Genomic DNA, 21,242 nt, shown 5'->3' with positions numbered 1-21,242 from the left:
GCATATGCGTTTGAAGCCGATTCGATGAATTCCAAAAAAATGACATAGTTACAGTTATTTGTACCGCGCATGTCTGGAACGATTGCACAGCATTTTAAATAAAAAAATTGCGTTTATTATGTAATACGAGCGCTTAATAATATTGTTAGTAGTTTGGCAACGTCATTAAAATTTATTTTTATTTGCTAAAATAACGATTTTCTAAAATCTAACGCCATCCAAAGCGCCCAAAGCTGGAAGATGCTTGTTCCTATAATTTTTCAGCTTATTCAGCTGGCAATATGAGGAATAGGACAATTTTAGGATTTTTTTCCACCGAACGAATTATAGTCCTCCAGTATTATTGTTCTCCAGTTCCCTCAAATATTAGTTGAACCTGCATCGTCCGCGGCAGCGCACATCCATCGGGAGTGGAGCCTGCCCGAATATCTACGGCCTATTCCTGGTTCTCTGCTGAACATAGTTTTGACTACTCTTTCGTCGGGCATTCTGGCCACATGCCCAGCCCACCGCAGCCGGGCACATTGTACATTGTATTTTATGTCACATTGTATTGCCGGTTCACTATATCAGTCTATTTGTATGTATGAAACACCTCGTGGTTCATGCATCTGCGCCACACTCTTTCATTTTGCCACCGAATGTTTAATTTTAATTTTCCTTGATCTGATATAAAAGTTTCAAACTAATAGACTACCGTAAGAAATAAACCAATAAATTGCAAATTACAATTACGTTCAAAAACCCCAAGCACTCGTCGATCAGCTTCGTTTAGCCTCCATGATTCATGTCCGTAAAAGGTCACTGGTAAGATTAGTGTTCTGTACAGCGCCAGTTTTGTGCGAATTTGCAAACTACGAGACTTCAGTCAGCCTCCCAGTTGGCCTCGAGGTACGATGCTGGTCTATTAAGTCAGTCGTCGTAAATTCGAATCTCGGCTGGGAGAAGCTGTTAGAGTCAATAGTATCGTTGCACTGGCCCCGCAATTATCGTGTACTCTAACAACTGGCTGGGAAGTCTGTGGTATAACAACAGAAGGACAAGTTTCGATAACGGAATGTAGCACCTAGGCTTTGCTGTTATTTTAGACTTCAGGTGGTAGCGTAATCCGTGAAAGGCCCGATTTGTGGCAGCAATTCGTTTGCAAGGTATATGGATTCCTCCCCAATTTCATATCGTTCCCCATCCAGCTTTATCTCGGTACCAACACCATTTGGACTCCCACGTTTCCTACCAGTTACTTCCATGTACTTCATTTTGGCGGTGTTAATGGTACGTACCAATATGTACCAATCATGGGCAGCCAATTTGAAAGACATGAAGACATCTTCGAGACCAAATGTTCATCTTGCGACAAATCCTCGATAAATTCCGGAAATTCAACTTGCATATTCACTCATCTGTTTATAGACTTCAAGGCGGCGTACGATTCAGTTAAACGGAATGACCTGTGGCAGATTATGCTTGAACATGGCTTTCCAACAAAAATGATTAAGCTGATACATGCTACCCTTGATGCTTCAAAATCAAACGTTAGGAAAGTGGGTGAAACATCGTATTCGTTTGTGATGTTACATGGTTTGATGCAAGGTGGCAACCTATCGAATTTGCTATTGCATTGAAAGGTGCTATTCGAAGGGCAGGTGTGCAGAGAAGCGGTACCATCATCTCATATGCTTCTAGGGTTTGTGGACGACATCGATATTATCGATATTCTTTTTTTCCCTTCCGATCTGCGCATTTGCATCTCCGATGATGATTTTCACGTCATGTTTTAGGCACTGTCCATAGGTCCTTTCAAGGCTATCGTAGAACTCGTCCTTCGCTTCATCGGTTTTATCATTTGTCGGAGCGTATACGTTGATTAGGCTGTAGTTGAAGACTGAAGTTTTTTTAGCGTCTTAGCGGAATACGAAGATTGAAATTAAAGAAAAACTTTTTCACGATTAAATTCCACTATTAATTTTATTCACGACAGATACGTATTTCGCCTACGACTGTCAGGCTTCTTCAATGTCTGCTTTTCTTTAATTTCAATGAAGATGAAGAATTTGTCCTTAATTCTCAACACACTTCGCTTTGTTCAGCACTACGAAACCGACTTTATGTTCTGTCTTTCTACCGCCGCTGTAGAAGTTGTTATACTTGAAATAAGGCTTCGTACTCAAATTACGTAACGCTTAGAGGGGAGGGAGGGGGGTCGAGCTTGCGTTACTTTTTGTTACATAGGGGGGGGGAGTCATGAGAATAGTTACGTAACAAGAATACCAAAAAGGTAGTTGCCAAACGAGGATAGGATGTGTGGAGGTGGAAAACAGTGAATCGGTTTATACTGATGAAAATTCTGGTACAAAATTATGGTTTGTAGCTGAATGAGATAATTCTATTAAATTTCCAGTTACATATTACGATTCAAGACCTTTTCAGCTTAACATGGACTGATTGTGGTTTTTAATATGAAGCTCTTGCTGATTTGGTTGAATTCTTTAATTATTAAATTAAATATGCGGTTTATGCCATTTTCATTCAATGCTGAGTACCAGCATTGTATTCGCACCCGGGGGGGGGGGGTGGTTTGGTTAACGTTACGTAATTTAATGGGGGTGGGGGGATTGTGCCAAGCGTTACTTAATGTTACATATGGGAGGGAGGGGGTCAAAAACCGGAATTTTTGCGTTACGTAATTGGTGTACCACGCCTAAGTGCCTGCAATAGGGTATGCTATATGGAACTACTTATCTCTGGGGTTCGGCCATTGAACTTCCTGAATAGCAACGATCTCCGCGTCGATGTAGCTCTCGAGCAAGCTTGTTAGCTTGTGCAGGTTTATAGAAAGTTGGGATTCGGACGTTCCAGGTACCATTACTCGTTTCCTTGTTCTTTGCGTGTCCTATACCGATTGATCCGTTCCGTATTTCCATTTTCGTTGATCGTGGTAAATAAGAGTAAGGTATACTACCTTACCTGGATTGTGATACCTAAATCTCGCTAATAAGACTGCCATCTTAGGTACAGCTTGTGGGAAACAACATTTCATATTCAGTCGGTCACTCCGAGTCAGACGCTATATGAGCCGCTCCTCACCCGGGGAGCTGGCGCTAAAATTGGCACCTTCTAGCTTAGCATAGCTGCTCCAGGATGTACATAAAGCATTTATTTATGGCCATCGAATGTCATTGACTGACTTAGATCTTCGAGGTGGTGCTAGGTAGAGGCGTGAGAGAGCCAGAGCTAGATTTGACGCTCCTTCCAGGTAACTCCCAATTTCAAGCGTTTTTGACTGCATAGTTGTTGTAAATTGGCATCCAAAATTCTATTCAAATTTATCTTGTCAGTAAGCATTTGAAAATAAATAATGTCAGTACTATAAGAGGGCTAGCAATAAAGAAGCCGCATATTTCGCGCTTTTTGGATGAAACACCGAATTCAATTAATAAAATATTTAATCTGATTTGTAATATCATAGTAGATAGTTAATAAATCATTAGTATAAATACCATCAATCATAGATGACTCGCTAAGTGATATTCCATTCATCCTAATGGCATGCACAGCCAATTGTTTACTTCGTGCGTGACTCATTTATCGTGCGTTTCTGCACTCACCCGATGAATGAAGCAAAGCCAATGATTTACAATAATTTGCGATTGTTTTTACGCTCGACTCGAAAATGGTCCAAATGGCTTCAACAAATGTCGAAGAATGCGATTGCTTGTGGAACATGACACAAACCTCAAATCGGCGTCGATGTAAGCCAGCGCAAGAGCGATCAGACCGCCGCGCGACAAATTTAGTAATCTATCGGAAGCACATTATGGCCTATCGTTCGGCATTCGATGCTATTTTCTGCCCGCGACGAACGCTTTTCCCTCTTTGTGACGCTCCCGGACGCGAATACCGGATTTATAAAATAAATTAACCGACTTACTGCCTCACTCGTTTGACGTCAATACACTCGCGTTGTACTGCATAGGTGCTTGAATGAGAACAGGACACCGTATCCATTCAGCACTTTTAGACTGTCGTTGCCGTGCCGGCAAAGTGAAAATATCCCAAGCATCATCTGCTTCTGCTGGCTGGCTGATGTGTCGACAACGATTGATGCCTATATTCAATTTAAGAAATTTACGGCTCCCACCGAGCGAGCTAGACTAGGCAATACAATTTTAGATTCCAGGAAAAACGGCCCGGAGGGTCTAAGCTCGGTAATTGTTTAATTTCTAATCTTTATCCTCGGGAAAAGTGCCCTATACTCTGTCAGTAATTTAAATTTAATTCGATTTTTATCACCATTATATTATTTTCGTTTAATGACGATAGTTATTCAACGTAAGTTATACTTTTAATGCAATGAAAGACTTTCAAACAAGACAAGATATTAAAAACGTCAGTTGGTTCGTCCATCGCAAACTGCTAAAGAGTGCCATTATCATCACCAGTAAAACATTCCTACGGCGTAGGTTCAACTGGCACCTACTCATGTATACAAACGTAACCCACTTGACACAAAACGCCCATTCACTTTTTGCTGACAAAACATTGTCACTTAGTTGAAGCTTACTAGCTCACGTTGCTTGCTGGCTTGCTTGCTTGCCTGGAGCGCACATGACACACTCGAGGAAGCTTGAGACAATTTGTTACCATCAGCATTGTATTTTGCATGCCCAGTTAACCACCGATCGCAAATTGTCATGAACTGAACATATCGGATGTTACGAGAGGGTGTTGCAGTTTTGTGCCAGTTTGATTCATCACGAGGAGAATTAATAAATTGCACAATGTGGTGTGTGATTTTAAGAATGCCGCGTCAAGTTTCTAGTGCTAGTATGTACTTCACGCATTCTAACCAAAATGACTAATGCTTGAAGAAATATTCGAACATAATTCTTTGAAAACAATCACAGTCATGAAATAGAAATGAGCTCGTAATGGCCTAATAAATTATATTAGAGCAGTCCTTTCGTAGGATATTTTCGTTCTACGAAAAACATCCCGGGAAGTTATTTATCCAATTTCTTACTATGCTGCGATAATACACAGCTGCAAGCTGTATTTATGCTTAGCTATAACACTTTTACCTTGCAAAACACAGTTTCCAGCTGGTGAAAAATTCAACTGCCTTCTCGCAACCCTGTAGCATTAGATGTAGTTCACTGTTCAGCTGCTGGCATCAGTTTTTTCATAAGTTCTATTAAGAGCGGTAGACGGTTATATTATACTTGCTAGCTAACTTTGATTCGCACTTGCTTTCCGCGGCATATATTATTATAGTAGATGATTCATGACTCTTTGATTCTAGTGGACTTTGCAATTTGAATATTCAAATATTGTTTTGAAATACCTGCCATGTTCAGCTAGCGCTATCTAGTGTGGTACGTAAGGACATTACTTTTCAAACAGGGAACTCGGTACAATTTAAATCGATTTAGAGTCCCGCAAGGCAGCAATCTAGGCCCGCTTCCTTTCTTTATTTTTATAAACGACGTTTCGCTTTTACTACCGCTTTGCTGTCGATTGTTTTATGCTGACGATACTAAAATCTAGGAAGTCATCACGTGCTAAAACGATTGTGTGGATCTGTAGGAATACTTGAATACTTTTGTAGACTTTTGTGGTGTGCTCCCTGTACAGTGTGTCAAAGATCTTGGAGTCTTATTTGAACTAACGAACTAACATTTAGGAACCACTCTGAAAGCATTATATCCTGGGCTAACCTTACTTACTTACTTTACTTTTTCGGCGACAATCCGCTTATCGAATCAATGCCGAATTCAGGAGCCGTTTCCACATTACTCGGTCTTGGGCTACCACCCTCCAGTCGCCCCTAACACCCGCTGTTCTAGCATCCTCGTCAACAGCGTTCATCCAACGGGTACGGGGTCTGCCTCGAAGTCGTCGGCCTCTGTCGGGTTTTCTGCTAAATATTGTTTTCGCTGGTCTCTCATCCGGCATCCTTGCTACGCGGCCAGCCCACGGTAGCCTGGCGTATTTTAGTCGCTTCACAATATCCGCATCTTTGTACACTTAGTATATTTCATGATTCATGCGCCTGCGCCACACTCCTTCGTCTAATATGCCGCCAAGAATTGATCGCAGGATCTTAGGCTCAAAAACGCTAAAAGCTCGTCGGTCGCTCTCTTACAACGTCCACGCTTCGTGGCCGCAGAGTACCACCGAGAGAATTAGCGTAGAGTACCACCGAGAGAATTAGCGTCTTATAGAGCGCGAGTTTTGTACGGAGTTGTAGGCTACGGGACCTCAGCTGGCTACGTAATCCGTTGAAGGCCCTGTTGGCAGCCGCTATCCGCCTTTTTACTTCACGGCTCACATCGTTGTCACATGTCACTAACGTACCAAGGTAAACAAATTCGTCGACCACTTCAAAAGTATCTCCATCTATCAACACCGCAGTTCCAACACCCGAAGGGCTACCACGCTCTCTACCAGCCACCATATACTTTGTTTTGGTAGAATTTATGATAAGCCCTATCCTCGCAGCTTTCTCCTTAAGATGCGTGTACGCTTCTTCCACAGCTCTACGGCTAACACCGATGATTTCGATGTCGTCCGCGAACCCTAGGAGCATATGAGATTTCGTGATGATGGTACCGCTTCTCTGCACGCCGGCCCTTCGAATAGCACCTTCCAATGCAATATTGAACAGCAAGTTCGATAGTCCGTCACCTTGCTTCAAACCATCTAACGTCACAAACGAGTCCGAAGTCTCACCCGGTATCCTGACGCTTGATTTTGAACCATCAAGGGTAGCACGTATCAGCCTAATCAGTTTTGTTGGAAAACCATGTTCAAGCATAATCTGCCACAGCTCGTTTTGTTTAACTGGATCGTACGCCGCCTTGAAGTCTATAAACAGATGATGAGTCTGCAAGTTGAATTCCCGAAATTTATCGAGGATCTGTCGCAAGGTGAACATTTGGTCCGTTGTGGAGCGTTTCTCTCGAAAACCGCACCGGTATTCGCCAACAAAGGTTTCCTGTAACGGCCTCAGTCTGAGAAACAGGATGCGGGAGAGAATTTTGTACGCAGAATTGAGGAGAGTAATACCTCGATAATTGCTGCATTCGTGTCGATGGCCCTTTTTGTAAATTGGGCATATGAGACTTTCCAACCAGTCCGTAGGAAATTCCTCCTCAGTCCATACCTTTAGTATAACCTGATGGATTGCATAATACAGCCGTTCGCTCCCGACTTTCAAAATTCGACTTTCTTTTCCAGCTGCTTTGCTGTTTTTCAGCTCTCTCGCTGCTTTCCTAACCTCGTCCAAAGTTGGTGGATCCACAGCTTGTCCATCATCCTCAATCGTTATCCTGTTTCTGTTGACCGTTCCATCTTGTTCACCACTCAACAATGCATCGAAATATTGTTTCCAACGCCTAGCCACCACCGATCTTTCGGTAATCAGGTTCCCTCCTTGTCGTTGCACATAACAGGGGTTGGCACGGTCCGGTTCCTGATTCCGTTGATCGTATTAAAGAAGCTTCTTGTATCGTGCCTCTCGAAGCAATTTTCCGCCTCCGCAAGAACGCGATCCCAGTGCTGACGTTTCTTACGACGGTGAAGTCTCTTTTCGGTAGCTCTAGCATCTCGGTATCTCTCTCTGCTCTGGCGTGTCACAGTTGTAGCCAAAATGTGACTTCTGGCTCGATTCTTCTCATCAGTCACTCGCTGGCACTCTGCGTCAAACCACTCACTGGAAGTGCTTGCAGCAGTAGTACCCAACACTTCCCGCGCTGTAGTACTGCTCGCGTCGTGGATGTGTCTCCACTGTTCGTTCAGGTTCTCTCCGAGAGGTTCACCGATCCGCTCATCAGTCTTCCGAGAGTACTCTGCAGTAACTCCCTCCGCTGATAACCGCCGAATGTTCAGTCGTATCTTCCTCGTTGGCTTCGATTTGAATACGTTGGACAACCGGGCGCGGATCTTGCTTACTACGGGATAGTGGTTCGAGTCAACGTCTGGTCCCCGGAAGGATCGCACGTCTGCGACATCAGAAAAGTGCCGGCCATCAACCAGAACGTGGTCGATCTGAGAGCAGGCCTCTGCATTAAGGAGTTTCCAGGTGTGCTTCCGAATGTTCCATCGTGCAAAATGGGTACAACAGATAACCATTCCTCTGGCTGCAGCGAAGTTGATTAGCCCTAGGCCATTGTCGTTTGTGGTAGGATGGAGGCTTTCTCTACCAATAACGGGGCGAAAGAACTCTTTCCAGGGCTCCAGGGCTAACCGCCAACTGGGATTTACGCCAACGTTGCAGACCGTTACGTCAACGAAATCTCTTGTTCTGTCGCGCTCCATAAGATGCTAACCCTCCCGGTGGTAATCTACGGCCACGAAGCGTGGACGTTGAAGGAGAGCGACCGACGAGTTCTTGGTATTTTTTAATGTAAAGCCTCAATTACATTAGGCGAGTTTACTGGCTACCAGCTAGCGAATTTGCGAGTGGAATGCAAACTCGCCCAGTGTCCTCTTGTCCACTAGCTAGCGGATTACAATTAACTTGCAAACTCGCTAAGTAGCAGCCTGTAAACTCGCCTAAGGTATAATTGAAGCTTTACGCTCAATAACGCCAAGAACTCGTCGGTTACTCTTCTTCAATGTCCACTCCTCGTGAACTTAGAGTACCTCCGGGAGCGTCAGCATCTTATGGAGCGCCAGTTAAGTAAGGAGTTGTAGTCTGCGACGCCTCAGCTGACTACGCCATTTTTAAAAGACCCCATAGGCAGCCGCTATCCAGCTTTCTACTTCACGCCTCACATCGTTGTTATATATCACTAACGGGCGGTAGATTATAAGGGTCACACCAAAGCAGATTGCGCAGAGCTAGTCGTATAAACCTTTTCTGTACTTGTTCGATCAGGAGATTCCAGTAGATCTGGCAGGGAGTCCAGACTGCAAACGAACTAATGCACAGTAGAGTAATTTGAGACAATGCGGGTCATCAAAATCACGTCATATTTTGGCAATAAATCCTAACTGACAGGTTGCTTTGGAAGTTGTCATTGCACGATGACGATCAAATGCCAGTTTCGGGTCCAAACTGACACCAAGATCGTTTGCGTAATCAACCCCTTTCAAAACCTGATCATCACCATATGCAAGTCTGCAACCAGGGCCAAGAGTAGCGGCAGCATCGTTAAAAAATAACGTGAATAAAAGTGGTCCCAATTTACTGCCTTGTGGTATAGGTTCATGATTTATTTGTGAATGAGGACGATAGTTTTGAATCAATTTCTTCATTCACCCTATCGGATAAATACGAACGTAGTCATGTAACAAAAACAAACTGTTGCGAGACGCTTATGTCTAGGCGCTGTCAAATGCGGCCTTTAAATAGGTATATATGATCACATCTACTTGTAGCTTACGTTCCTACTCAGTGTTACAGTTTAAGGTGGAGTCTAGGACTTTAGTTATCACGGAACAGCCTGCCATGGATTTACGATATATAGTGTCTAGTACGTTGAACTAATGAAGCACTCACAATTATTTCGTATAATTATTCCGGTAAACGAACTTTCAATATTTTAAAGTGCATTAATGGCATGCAACAGAGGAAATTTTCGTATTCAGCCTTTCAGCTCTTTCTCCTATAAACCAGAAATCTACCGGGTGATATGGTAACATTACATTATGGGTATCTTTGCCCAGTGGATTATGTGTTGAGCTTTCGAGTGACTCAAACTGAAATGTCCATTATATTTAGCTTCATTTTGTAATAACATTGCTTGTCAATTCTGGAACACATTTAGTTATTTCACGTTTTCTCTTTCTGGGCTATTCGGAAATAAATACAAATATGTAATATCTTCATGACCATTTATTTTACCTTATTTTCGGCAAATTCGGCACTTCAACTGATTCTGGATTCCACCACTAGGAACGTGATTTGCGGTAGCTGGCAAAAGGCTTGCAAAGGCGGATTTACTTACTACTTACTACTACTACTACTAGCAAAGATTTGTTTTCATAGGGAAGGCATGGCAAGCGAGTAGCAAAAACATACCAATAGACCCTTTTACGAACTAACAACATTACTAATATTGATATTGCTTTCCCGTGGGGTCATCTGTGGATTGTCAAAGTACCAGCACGGGAAAGCGCAATATCCAACACGTTACCTTGTCGCTTGTCATATAAAATGGTCTATTGCGAACCGATTAGTTTTTGCTATACATATTTATTACACTCAAAATAATTTTTACGTCGAAATTACAAGAAAAGTTGTGTGAGCACTCTACCAGTGTGTATTCTTACCAATATTATTGTCTCCTCGTACAAGTCACAAGTAGAGAAGATGCGTTAGATTTGAAATCGTTGAATTTTGGAAATTTTTTATCAAGATCTACCGGCGAACCCCTTAAAAAGAAAGCTGCGATAATATTTTAGGGATTTGAAAAATAAACGATTTTAAGTGAAAATACAGAAACACGTTTTGAGTATTCGTTTTATTTGCATAACGTACTAATACCAATAAAGTCCGCGATTTGAAAAATACAATAGACAATTTAAGTTATGAAATCACCAAGTTATCACTTTAGTATGGCAAGAATTAGGATGGTCAGCAAGATCTTTTGCTCTCTGGATTGTTCACGTGCAGCCAAAATTTGGTTTTAGCATATAGCACACTTAGAAGGTAAAATTTTACGGAATTTACTTTTGCATTTATCGATTGCAACTACTCCCTCAAAACTAACCAGCGTCTCGGATGGTGTAGTGTTTTGATGAACTGTTTCAAGGGCGTCAAGAACTGGAGCTTCTAATGCTATCTGTAGTTCAGCTCGCTCTAACACAACGTTTTGCGTTTCATTATCCCATTTCACAGCAATTTTGCCAGATACAATGTCGATTTTTTCGGCCATAGCTATTATTTGAAATTTGTTCCTTTTTAATTCGAAATGGTTTCGTGATGGTTTGGTTTTCAACTCCAAGTTTTACTGAGCAGGTCCAGGTAGTATTCCTGTGGTGAGCGTCTTACTTGAATCTGTAAATTGAGAAAAACGAAACTTAATGTTTAATTAGGTAATGTACGTAGTTATTTTTCTGACAGAAACGTACTTCATTTCTCGTCGGAGACAAAATACGTGTCTGTCTAAATAATGAATACCTAAATGTAAAATTTGTAGGCAACAATTATTATTTTGACTCCTACAATTTCTCTCAGTCGACTCTTGTTAGAACAGCGTCGTACCTCGAGGCCAACTGGGATGATCTTATTCATTCACCTAGCATGTACCAAGCGACATTTTTTTGCATGTGTCCATCTTTACCATATTACATATATTCTGACCCTTAAAGTTTCCGTCTTCACCGACCTTCTACTACTTGATTTTCTAATAACTTGATAGCGAATTACGGCGTCAATTTGTTAGCTTATTTAAATAACATTGCTTTTGTGTGGGTACTGCAAAATAAAACATTGCATTCAATCGAATTGCCCAAATACAAAGTCTGGTACGGAAAAACCAATCTATTTATTTCGTAAAGCTTTATAAATCAAACCACCAGTTGAACTAACCTAAAAACCATACACCTAGCTACACCTACAAACAACCAGCCCTCTGCAGCGGAAGGATACAAGTGTCTCAATCAATCCCGAATAGGAAATGGGAAAGAAACATGTTTTTCCGCTTCAGCGGCTCTTTCCCTGTGGAACTGCATCCGAGCTGCAATAAATCACGTTTTTATGCAAGTGACTTCCAATGAGATTTATGCTCTACAATTCTTTTGTTCTATCGACATACCACCACTGCCATCAGTGACGTGTGGTGGCATATGGCATACTGGCTGGTGGGTGCTCTCTGGTGACGAATTGACTCTGACAAAATGATGTAAACAAAGCTGCGTTACATTACAATGTTTCAATATTTTTAAAATAAATCTCATACCTACTTTGCTACTTTATAAAAGAATGGTGCGGCAGTTCATTATTACATTTTCCGCTTGCCTTAATGCACCCACTTACGGCAGATGTGCTCAGTATTATTGCGATGTAATTAATGTTCTATATTTTTATCCCACTTCTACCCAGATTGTGTCCCTTCGTGCGCCTGTGACTGAGGTCAGCCCGTATCCTGCGGTAGAAAGCGAATAATCAACGCCGATTGCATTCCCATCCCACCACACGAAACACACCGTAGCAGGATGCAACGTGCGTTTGCCTTATCAGCCGCAAGCAGAGCCGGTGTTTATGACGGGAAGATAGCTGGCCTATACGACCTGGAGGAAACGCTCGGCTCAGGACATTTTGCCGTGGTGAAGCTTGCCCGTCACGTTTTTACCGGCGAAAAAGTAGCCGTAAAGGTGATTGAGAAAACCAAGCTTGATGACATCTCGCGGGCACATCTGTTCCAGGAAGTACGGTACGTAATGCTCGGCTGGAAATTGTCACCCGCTTCCGGGATATATTGAATTAATTTGTAATTTCCCATTCCCAGTTGCATGAAATTGGTACAGCATCCCAACGTGGTGCGATTGTACGAAGTCATTGACACGCAGACCAAACTGTATCTTATTCTTGAGCTCGGGGATGGCGGCGATCTGTACGACTACATTATGCGCCACGATAAGGGCCTGTCGGAAAACGTGGCCAGAGAGTACTTTCGACAGATTGTGCGCGCCATCTCTTACTGCCACCAGCTGCATGTGGTGCATAGGTAAGCGATTTAATATGCTCATTATACGATTAACGTGGTTTAATTTTTTAACTTGTTTTTCAGGGACCTAAAGCCTGAAAATGTAGTATTTTTCGAAAAGCTAGGAGTGGTGAAATTGACTGATTTTGGATTTAGTAATAAGTTCTGCCCAGGTCAAAAACTGGAGACTTCCTGTGGAAGTCTGGCGTATTCGGCACCGGAGATCTTACTTGGGGATTCCTACGATGCACCCGCAGTTGGTTAGTTTTGCTTCCATGTCCACAGTGGCAAAAACAGTTTCATTGTATGCAATTTATCATTTATTTCGTTTTATTTTTAATGCTGCAGATGTCTGGTCGTTGGGAGTTATTCTGTTTATGCTGGTGTGCGGTCATCCACCCTTCCAGGAAGCAAACGACTCCGAAACGCTTACTATGATAATGGACTGCAAATACACAATGCCGGATCACGTGTCCGGAGGCTGCCGCAGGTAAGTTAGAAAAAGCGACAAAAAACAGAAAAAAAACTTACCAAGCTATGGTTTTTGGTTGCTTCCAGGCTTATCGGTACTATGCTCGTGCGCGAGCCAGAAAAACGTGCCACTTTGCAAAAAATTGCACAGGATACCTGGCTGATGGAGGGTAGCACGGAGGAAACGCCCGAGTACCTGCCTCTGGTTAGCCGGGAACAAGTCAGCGAAGAGGATCACTCGTTGATTATCCAGAAAATGATCAACGGCAAAATCGCAACCAAAGAGGAAATTTTAGAGTAAGTCCGGTTGTTCAGTGATACAGATTGGTGGACTGTTCGATAACTGATCTGTTTATTGATTGAGAAAACTAATTTGTTTCTATTTCTCTTGTTGATGCAGGGCTTTAGATCGTAATGAATATAATCATATAACGGCGACCTATTTTCTGCTGGCAGAGCGAAAATTGCGCGCACACCGGCAGGAAGAAGCGCAAAAACGGAAACCGGAGCTCACATTGCCGGTGTCTAATTCAACAAGGTAAGCACGAATAAGCCTGCTCATCTGTTGCCTTTGCTTGTCGATAAAACTAACACTCACACATAATAAGGCATGCACTTACAATAAAAGCTACTTTATTCGTGTTTTTTTTGGTTTGTCTGTTCTGGAATAAAAAAAACAGATTGCATAGAATAGTAGGAGGAGAATACACGCGGTGTATTTTTTCAGCCAGATACTTCCGTTAGATTGAAAAACTTTTTCTATTTTATTTCAACTGGTTGTATAGCAATTGTTCTGAAAAAAGTCTTTTTTTGCTTTTGCTGTCGCAAGGCTCTTCAATTTTTGCGATTAATGTGAGATTACATTTCACAAACACGCGATTATGTTTAAGGACTTAAACTGGTAATTGTTATACTAAGATATCCTCTTTCAGTACTTACTCACCACAATCAATACCACTTGATTCACTTCACTAGAAAACAAAACCCTTTTAATCTAGCATCAACCTTTCACTTTGGGAGTTCAAAATTGACTAAGTTAACTCGGGGATAGCGTATTTCGATCGAGATCTAGCTGCGATGCCCTATCCAGGGTTGCCACATATAATTCTGTGTTTTTTGTTGGAAAAATCTGGCAATCTGTACAACGAAGAAAAATATCTGTGCAAAAATCTGTCCAATGCAAAACTATGAGAGTGAAAGAGACAGAGAGTCATTTTGCTGACTATTTCCATCTCCTTCACTCTCACGTAAAAGCTCAAAAATATGTTTAAGCTGTGTAATTGACGAAAATCTGCATTCTATGCATACAATTCTGTATAGGCGGTTTCTTTCAAATATCTGTTCAACATGTGTTAAACATCTGTACATGTGGCAACCCTGGCCCTATCCTGTTGAGTTTGCATTTTTGAGAAATTCCACTCATATCTTCTCCGTTTCTTCTGCTATATTTACCCACCGATGAGGGACTGAGTCATAAAAGTAATATATCTTGGGAAAATGCATTCCTAAGTAAACATGATAACCGGGTCCCGAAATAAACATGCAAGCGATAATCAATGCGAGAGCTATCGTTGCTTATGCTCGCATACATCGTGCAAGCAACGCGAGCCTGTTTTACGATTTTCATCCGGTGCGGCGATCGTGGAAAAAACGCTGGCAGCAGGCTATCGTCCCTTTTCTGTTTATCGTTTGTCTACGATTCGTCAAGGACCAACGCGGACTCATCCAGCGTTGGCAGGTTTTCTTTTTCTGATTAGATTAGATTGTTTGGGTAAGGTTAGTTTTTAAGTTTACTGCAAAATTGCTGACTGCTGCAAAAAGTGTTGCTTACAAAACTAACAAAGCTTCGACGGTTTATGATTTCAGCAAACATAAATAAAGTATTTAGAATACACTCAAGTCTTTTTATACACGGGGGATACGTGCCGTGTGAAATAAAACCGTTTTAAAAAAACCGCCTTGATTCGAAAAATGTTGTAAAAAAATACCGCGTAATTCAAAAATCGTCATAAAACAAACCGTGTTAATTCAAAAATCGTCATAAAAAAACGCGTTAATTCAAAAATCGTACAAATAAACCGTGTAAAAAAAGGCTTGAGTGTATGTCCATGACCAGTTTTCCCTTGCGTTCGCAAAGGTCAGTTGGGAAGATAGTCGGTTAAAAATACTGTATTGCTATACTTTAACTGTGATTATTTCACTTATGTATAACAAAACAGTTTGCTTTGTTCTTTAGAAATAATCATTTGTGTACGAAAAAGAAAAACGAAACTATAAATCATTCCTTGGTTTGTTGTTGTGGATGTTGCATGATTATAGCCATGCGTAGTCAGTTCTGATCCGATATTTACGTCCGTGGTCTAACAATATGAATATGAAACTTGCAAAGTTAGCAAACCCCAAGCGAACAATACAAATTTTTAAGTTAAACAAAATGATTTTGCTTTTATACTATGGCCGTTGTGTGTGTCACGGTGGATGGTAGCACTGCTGATCCACAGTAAATGGTATTAAATTAAGATTTTTTGAACAATCGTAACTTTCATATCTCTGGAACCTGAATAAATATTGTCTAAGGTTCAGAACGGGTCATCCATTGTCCTAAGAGAGGCTATTCTAAAATGGTATATTCGATTTTGAATGACTAATTTTCTTTCAAATATGATAAAAGGACCCAGATTTTCAATTTCAAGACTATTGATAACCACATTACCGATATCTTTTCTACACAAGCGGTTCCTCGCCTTACACCGGACACCTTTCCGGAATTGCCAATTACCAGGAACTCTTATCGTTTTATGGCCAAATATTTTAGTATATCAAAACTAGGTTAACGTACGATTTAAATGCCACCGGCGCCATTTAAATTGGATGTAAATTAGCAAAGTTATGAAAATCTCAAATTATGGGATTGTCGTGCGGTTACTTTCAATATGGGACCACATGGCTTTGGTATTTTTGTATATTTTGTAGAAATAAATAGGTCAATTTCAATATGTTTATAAAATGTATACTAAAAATAAAGACTAATTATTCACTTAACTCAAAAACGGTGAAAATCGATATGAGACCCATATGCGAGTATGGGCAGTGTAGTTTTCCATTAAAAAACTCGGCAACTTAAAAGATAAACCTACACAAATACGTTCGAGAAGCTTTAAATTTAAATCACTTTTTTTGCGAACATAGTCGAAGTTGTAATGTACTCGTTGTATAACTTCACATTAAAAATATATTGGTTCTAAAACGTCCATCTACTCTGATTCTGAAACGTCCATCGCCAGTTCACAATAATAAATGGAATAGTTCATACTAAATAGTTCATACCTAAATACATTTCTGATCCAACATGGGAAGAAGAAACGGGGACATCTCGTACCAACCGACCCTGATTAATTATTATTGATTATGTTGTAACTTGACCAAAAGTCAAGTCGCAATAAGCCAACCCAAGTTTCAATAAGCCAATAAGCTATTTTATAATACCTACCCTACCCTGTGCAATAAAACTCACATTGCTACTTGGGAGTTATTTTTCTCGGCAAGTATAATTCTGCTAGTACCAATCCCACCACTAAAAATGGCACTTGAAAAAAGTGAGACACACTAAACGCTCGCTACAAAATTAATTTTAAATCAGATTTTCTTCAAACTTGCAGGAGATAAACTATAACATTATCACAGAACAGAAGTGGAAGTTCGAACAATCGTTCGAGCAAAACCTGGCATCTACGCTCTGGTCTAAAACTCTACCAATAAGTAAGAACTTTGACTACTTTTTGTTTTGAGTGCACTTGTCATTCAAAATCTCGTCTAAATGAAATTCCTCAACTCATCTAAATATTTCAGCTTTACTTCGCACATAGGAGTATTTGATGCAAAATGTTGGCCATAAGTCCAAAATGGAAAATGCATGATTTTATCAAAATATCGTATCTATTATCACAATAGGGCCTACTAGTCACGTTAGTATTGTTCTATGCAGGATTGATTGATATTTTTTTCACAGAGTATGCTGTTATTTTGGATAGCACTTTTCAAGAAGCATCCTATCGCTCGTGGGTATATAAACCTGAAAATCTGAATGAAATATTATTTGTTTAACATAAGTGAGCATTTATTCCGTAAAGAAGAATATTTTTCAATAATTTTATCCAGCTTTTTACGAGCCGTATTGGTGAACTGTATAATCTGTGTTAGTGTGTTTGTAATATTTGGACAGTATTTTTGACATTTCGTAATTATATCGCACGTTTTCTTTGCGCACGTTCACGTTAAAACTAACGGGACGTGCGGAAAGAAAACGTGCCATGTATTTAGGAAATGTCAAAAATGCTATCCAAATATTACGAACGCCGTCCGCCATTATGGCATGTAAAAAGCTGGATATGCATTTATATATACATCAGCTTCTTCGAGCCATATTGGCGACTGTCATTCGGCTCAGTTTGGCAAGAACAAAATATATTTGTCATTATGTTTACGTATATATGTATGCACGCATGTACATATGCATATACAAGCATAGGCGTCACATACACAAACCAATTTTATGTCACATACACAAACCAATTTAGATTCAATGGTTTCGACCGCAATAAATTTTATGGAAAGCTCTGAGGTAACAAGTTTATTTATTGTTGGATAGAACTAAGTGTAAATTCGAACAACTATCTGAACAACCTTAAGCGAAACTGAAATAAACTTTTTCTCACCGAATAAGTCAACAAGAATAACATCACAGAACAGAAGTAGAAGTCCGAACGATTCGGCGATCAAAACTGGTAACAAATAGGGTTTTTGTTTTTTAACCTGGGCTTATTCCAACCGACCACTAAATAAACAAACATTTTCGCGAGCATAAACAAACGTTTTCGGGTTGTCAGTGTATTGCTTATTTCGAGGTTCAAACTGTGAAAAAACTCAGTGTGAACCCGTCGTCTAAAAAGTGCAACCCAGAGCGAAACTAAGTTCAACCTGAGTGAAAAAACAAACGTTTTGATAGCCGTTCGATTGGAACTAGAGCGAACCTAGATTGGACCTAAGCAAAAACAAAAACGGTAAAAGTCTTTTTTGTTTTTATTTTTCTTTGGGAATGTTTTCGTATAGAAGCGAATAACAGCAATATAAGCAGAACGCTCGCTGCCAATCGCTTAGCAGCTTTCACATGCTTTTGTGTGCATTCGTATACGTTCGTGAGTTTTCGTGGAAAAAGTGACTCGCTACCGCCAGGTTCGCTAATATCTGTAGAAATCTGTAGCATGTACGTATTTGGATTTCTACTTCCGCTTCTGTTCTGTGATAACATATTAAAGTAAACTTATAGTTGTGTGGAACATTCATATTGTACCGGGATGATGAATTTAAACAATCTAAATATACATTGTACGCGGTCGGTATCATAAATACAATTGTCCTAGCATTATCAAAACATCAGCACTTAGTCCAGCTTTGAACCCGTTTGAACATCTCTTGAGATCATTTCAAAACTAAAATAAGAAATTATTTGATTTTTAGTCAAAATCACTTAAATCGAAGTCTTGTAAAAAATGGCCAGCAATCCACACAGGAATATTTGGAAATACGTTAATTTTATCCCAAACAGATTGGAACAGGTTTTCAAGAATGTAGATGGTCCTACAAAATAGCAATTAAGCGAGAAAAAATATTTATTTCAACTAGTAGTTAACTATCTAAATACTTTTTAACTGCATTTTTGGGAAATTTAAACTATATGGATTGTTGCTATGCATCTAAATATGTTTCAGGTAAACATTGTTTAAAAAATGCGTTGCCATTCTTTGCAAAAATACTGAACAATATTATCAAGAGAAAAAATTGTGCGCTGCTGTCCGAATACTTTTTTGGCTGATTGTTACGTGTCAGAGCGCAAATCGCGAAAGCGAATTTCTCAAAACTGTGTTTTTAAAGTCGATGAGCATGATTTCTAGAAAAAACCTACACCGATCCACTTGAAGCTTTTAAACAAGTTACATTTTCGATTTGTTGATTTAATACAAGTTTTCTGGCAATATTTTCTAGAGATTAATCGAAGAGTAAAATTATTTTTCTTTCTTTTTGGTCTGTTACCGTAACATGTATACAAATTTCCACTTTAATCAGTTAAAAGGTTTAGTCCTCTCAACTGTGTATAGTATAACCTCTTAACCTTCCTAATGCATTAGAAAAAAGATTTGAGATTGCTCTCATTCTCATTTTAATTCGAATTTCGTTTTGTATTTTGAAATAATTCATTGCCGCAAGCATCAATTGATGTACCGCAAACTTCGAATCACATCAGCTTGATGAAATAAGACTAATAGAAGTAATGGAGATATTTTGGACCAACATGGCCACTTCACCGGAAAAACATCTGGTACCTGATTCGCGACACATTGTTTAAATTTTAGGATAATTCATCTTACGGCACATCAAATCACATCATCTTGGTAAAATGAGACTATTGAAAGTATAATAAAGACATTTTGAAAGCAAATGATCACATCACTATCGGATCCAGAACATCCGGTACCTGGTTCAGGGGAATTCTTTGGCTTTTGGGATAATGCATCATGAGGCACATCAAATCATATCGCTTTGATCAAAAGACATTGCACTGTGGTCCAGAAAGCCAAATTAGGTGGAAAAAATTGTTTACTCAGTAGTCGTTGATTTTAGACTATTTACGTCTTAGAAACATAATCTTGATTTAGGATGGCGCTTTTTTTGGCATGAGCTATTTTAGGGTGACCCTTAAATTAACCAAGATCCAGAAATTATCTTCAAAACGAAACAACATAGAGCGATATTCACTGCAGCAATTTCATAGCTTGAAATATTTTGAGTAATATTGTAGAAGACAAAATCCTTCTATCTCGAACCGTTTCCATATTAGGGCGATTTTCCTGAGTCAAGTTAGGGTGACCCTGCTATTTTGCGATTTTTCTCCATAACTTTTTTATTTTGCATTTCTCGCAAAACACTTCTTCAGATGACTTTTGAAGCTCAATAAGACGCAACTTTTGGTGAAAAAAGAAATTCGCTATCTATTTTACTTCTACACTTATATTAAATTTTATGATAAAAATAGGCCGTTTTCAAATGTTAGTATCTCAGAAAGGTGCAAGCAGAATTAAAATCGGTTGATTGCGTTTGAAAGATCGTGATTTTTTGTGCATAATATCAAAAAATTGGAGAGTGGATTTTTTTCTATCTCAAATAAATCAACTTTGAATATGTGTGGTTTTAACATATTTAAGTATATAAAAGTAAACGAGTTGCGCCATAACTCCGGAAGGCCTTGACTGTTCTTGATTAAACTTAGCGTACATGTTTCTTGACATAAGTAAATCAGTACAGGGGGTTGACAAAAGCGGGGTGGTCGCTGAAAATGGGAGCGGGAGGTACAAATAAGTAAAAGTGGCTGCGATCATCTTGCATTAAGGGGCGAACCAGCCACAGGCTGAAAACCTCTCAAATATAGAATAATAATAATCATAATATCTTGCATTTGGTCTGTTAGAAGTTGTACAAGTGGCTGGGAGATAAGATGAAGAGCGTGTGAAAAGATGGGAGGGTCACAACTACGGAAGTAGAACAATATAAGGAAGACTTTATGTCTCTTTCATTATCTTCGGAGAGACGTACGCGTTGCTGTAGACAAAAGGGCCGCTGACCGAGAAGAGCTAATCAAGGAAAGCGGTAGATATGGCTAAATGAGGAAAAAAGCTTTGTTTTTTGTATTATGAGAATTTGCAAACTGAAACGTAGTGTTGTGAAGACCGCATTCGCGTCATGACTTCTAACGAACACATATGCATGATCGTTTCTTTCGGATTTCTTTGCTGATATTCTCATGCACTGCGACAAGTTTTTGCCATAGTGTATTTAGTTATCACCTCCCAATTGGCCTCGAGGTATGATGCTGGTCTAATAAGCCAGCCGTCATATGTTCGAATTCCGACTAGGAGAGGCTGTTAGAGTCAACAGGATCGTAGCAACTGGCCCTGCAATTGTCCTGCACTCTAACAGCTGGCTGCAAAGTCTGTCGTATAAAAAAACAGAAGGTCAAGTTTCGATAACGGAATGTAGCACCTAGGCTTTGCAATGCTTTGCTAT

General features: G+C 40.1%; 1 protein-coding gene across 2 annotated transcripts in view; it reads left to right on the top strand.

The window, feature by feature from the left end:
• The window catches only part of LOC128741513 (SNF-related serine/threonine-protein kinase), an 89,975-nt gene that overhangs the window by 57,100 nt on the left and 11,633 nt on the right, over positions 1-21,242 (top strand). Inside the window, exons 3-8 of one of the 2 annotated variants that reach the window (XM_053837384.1) lie at positions 12,050-12,380; positions 12,456-12,674; positions 12,738-12,913; positions 13,002-13,143; positions 13,212-13,421; positions 13,525-13,662. In XM_053837384.1, the coding sequence (XP_053693359.1) occupies positions 12,163-12,380; positions 12,456-12,674; positions 12,738-12,913; positions 13,002-13,143; positions 13,212-13,421; positions 13,525-13,662 (1,103 nt within the window). In that variant the 5' untranslated portion in view covers positions 12,050-12,162. Of the gene's footprint in view, positions 1-12,043; positions 12,381-12,455; positions 12,675-12,737; positions 12,914-13,001; positions 13,144-13,211; positions 13,422-13,524; positions 13,663-21,242 lie in introns of those variants that run through there. The other variant, XM_053837386.1, reaches the window with a different exon arrangement.

The sequence above is a fragment of the Sabethes cyaneus genome, chromosome 3 (assembly GCF_943734655.1).
Source record: "Sabethes cyaneus chromosome 3, idSabCyanKW18_F2, whole genome shotgun sequence".
Lineage (NCBI taxonomy): Eukaryota > Metazoa > Arthropoda > Insecta > Diptera > Culicidae > Sabethes > Sabethes cyaneus.
Note: the sequence above shows the minus strand (reverse complement) of the source record. Positions and strands in the feature narration are given on the sequence as shown.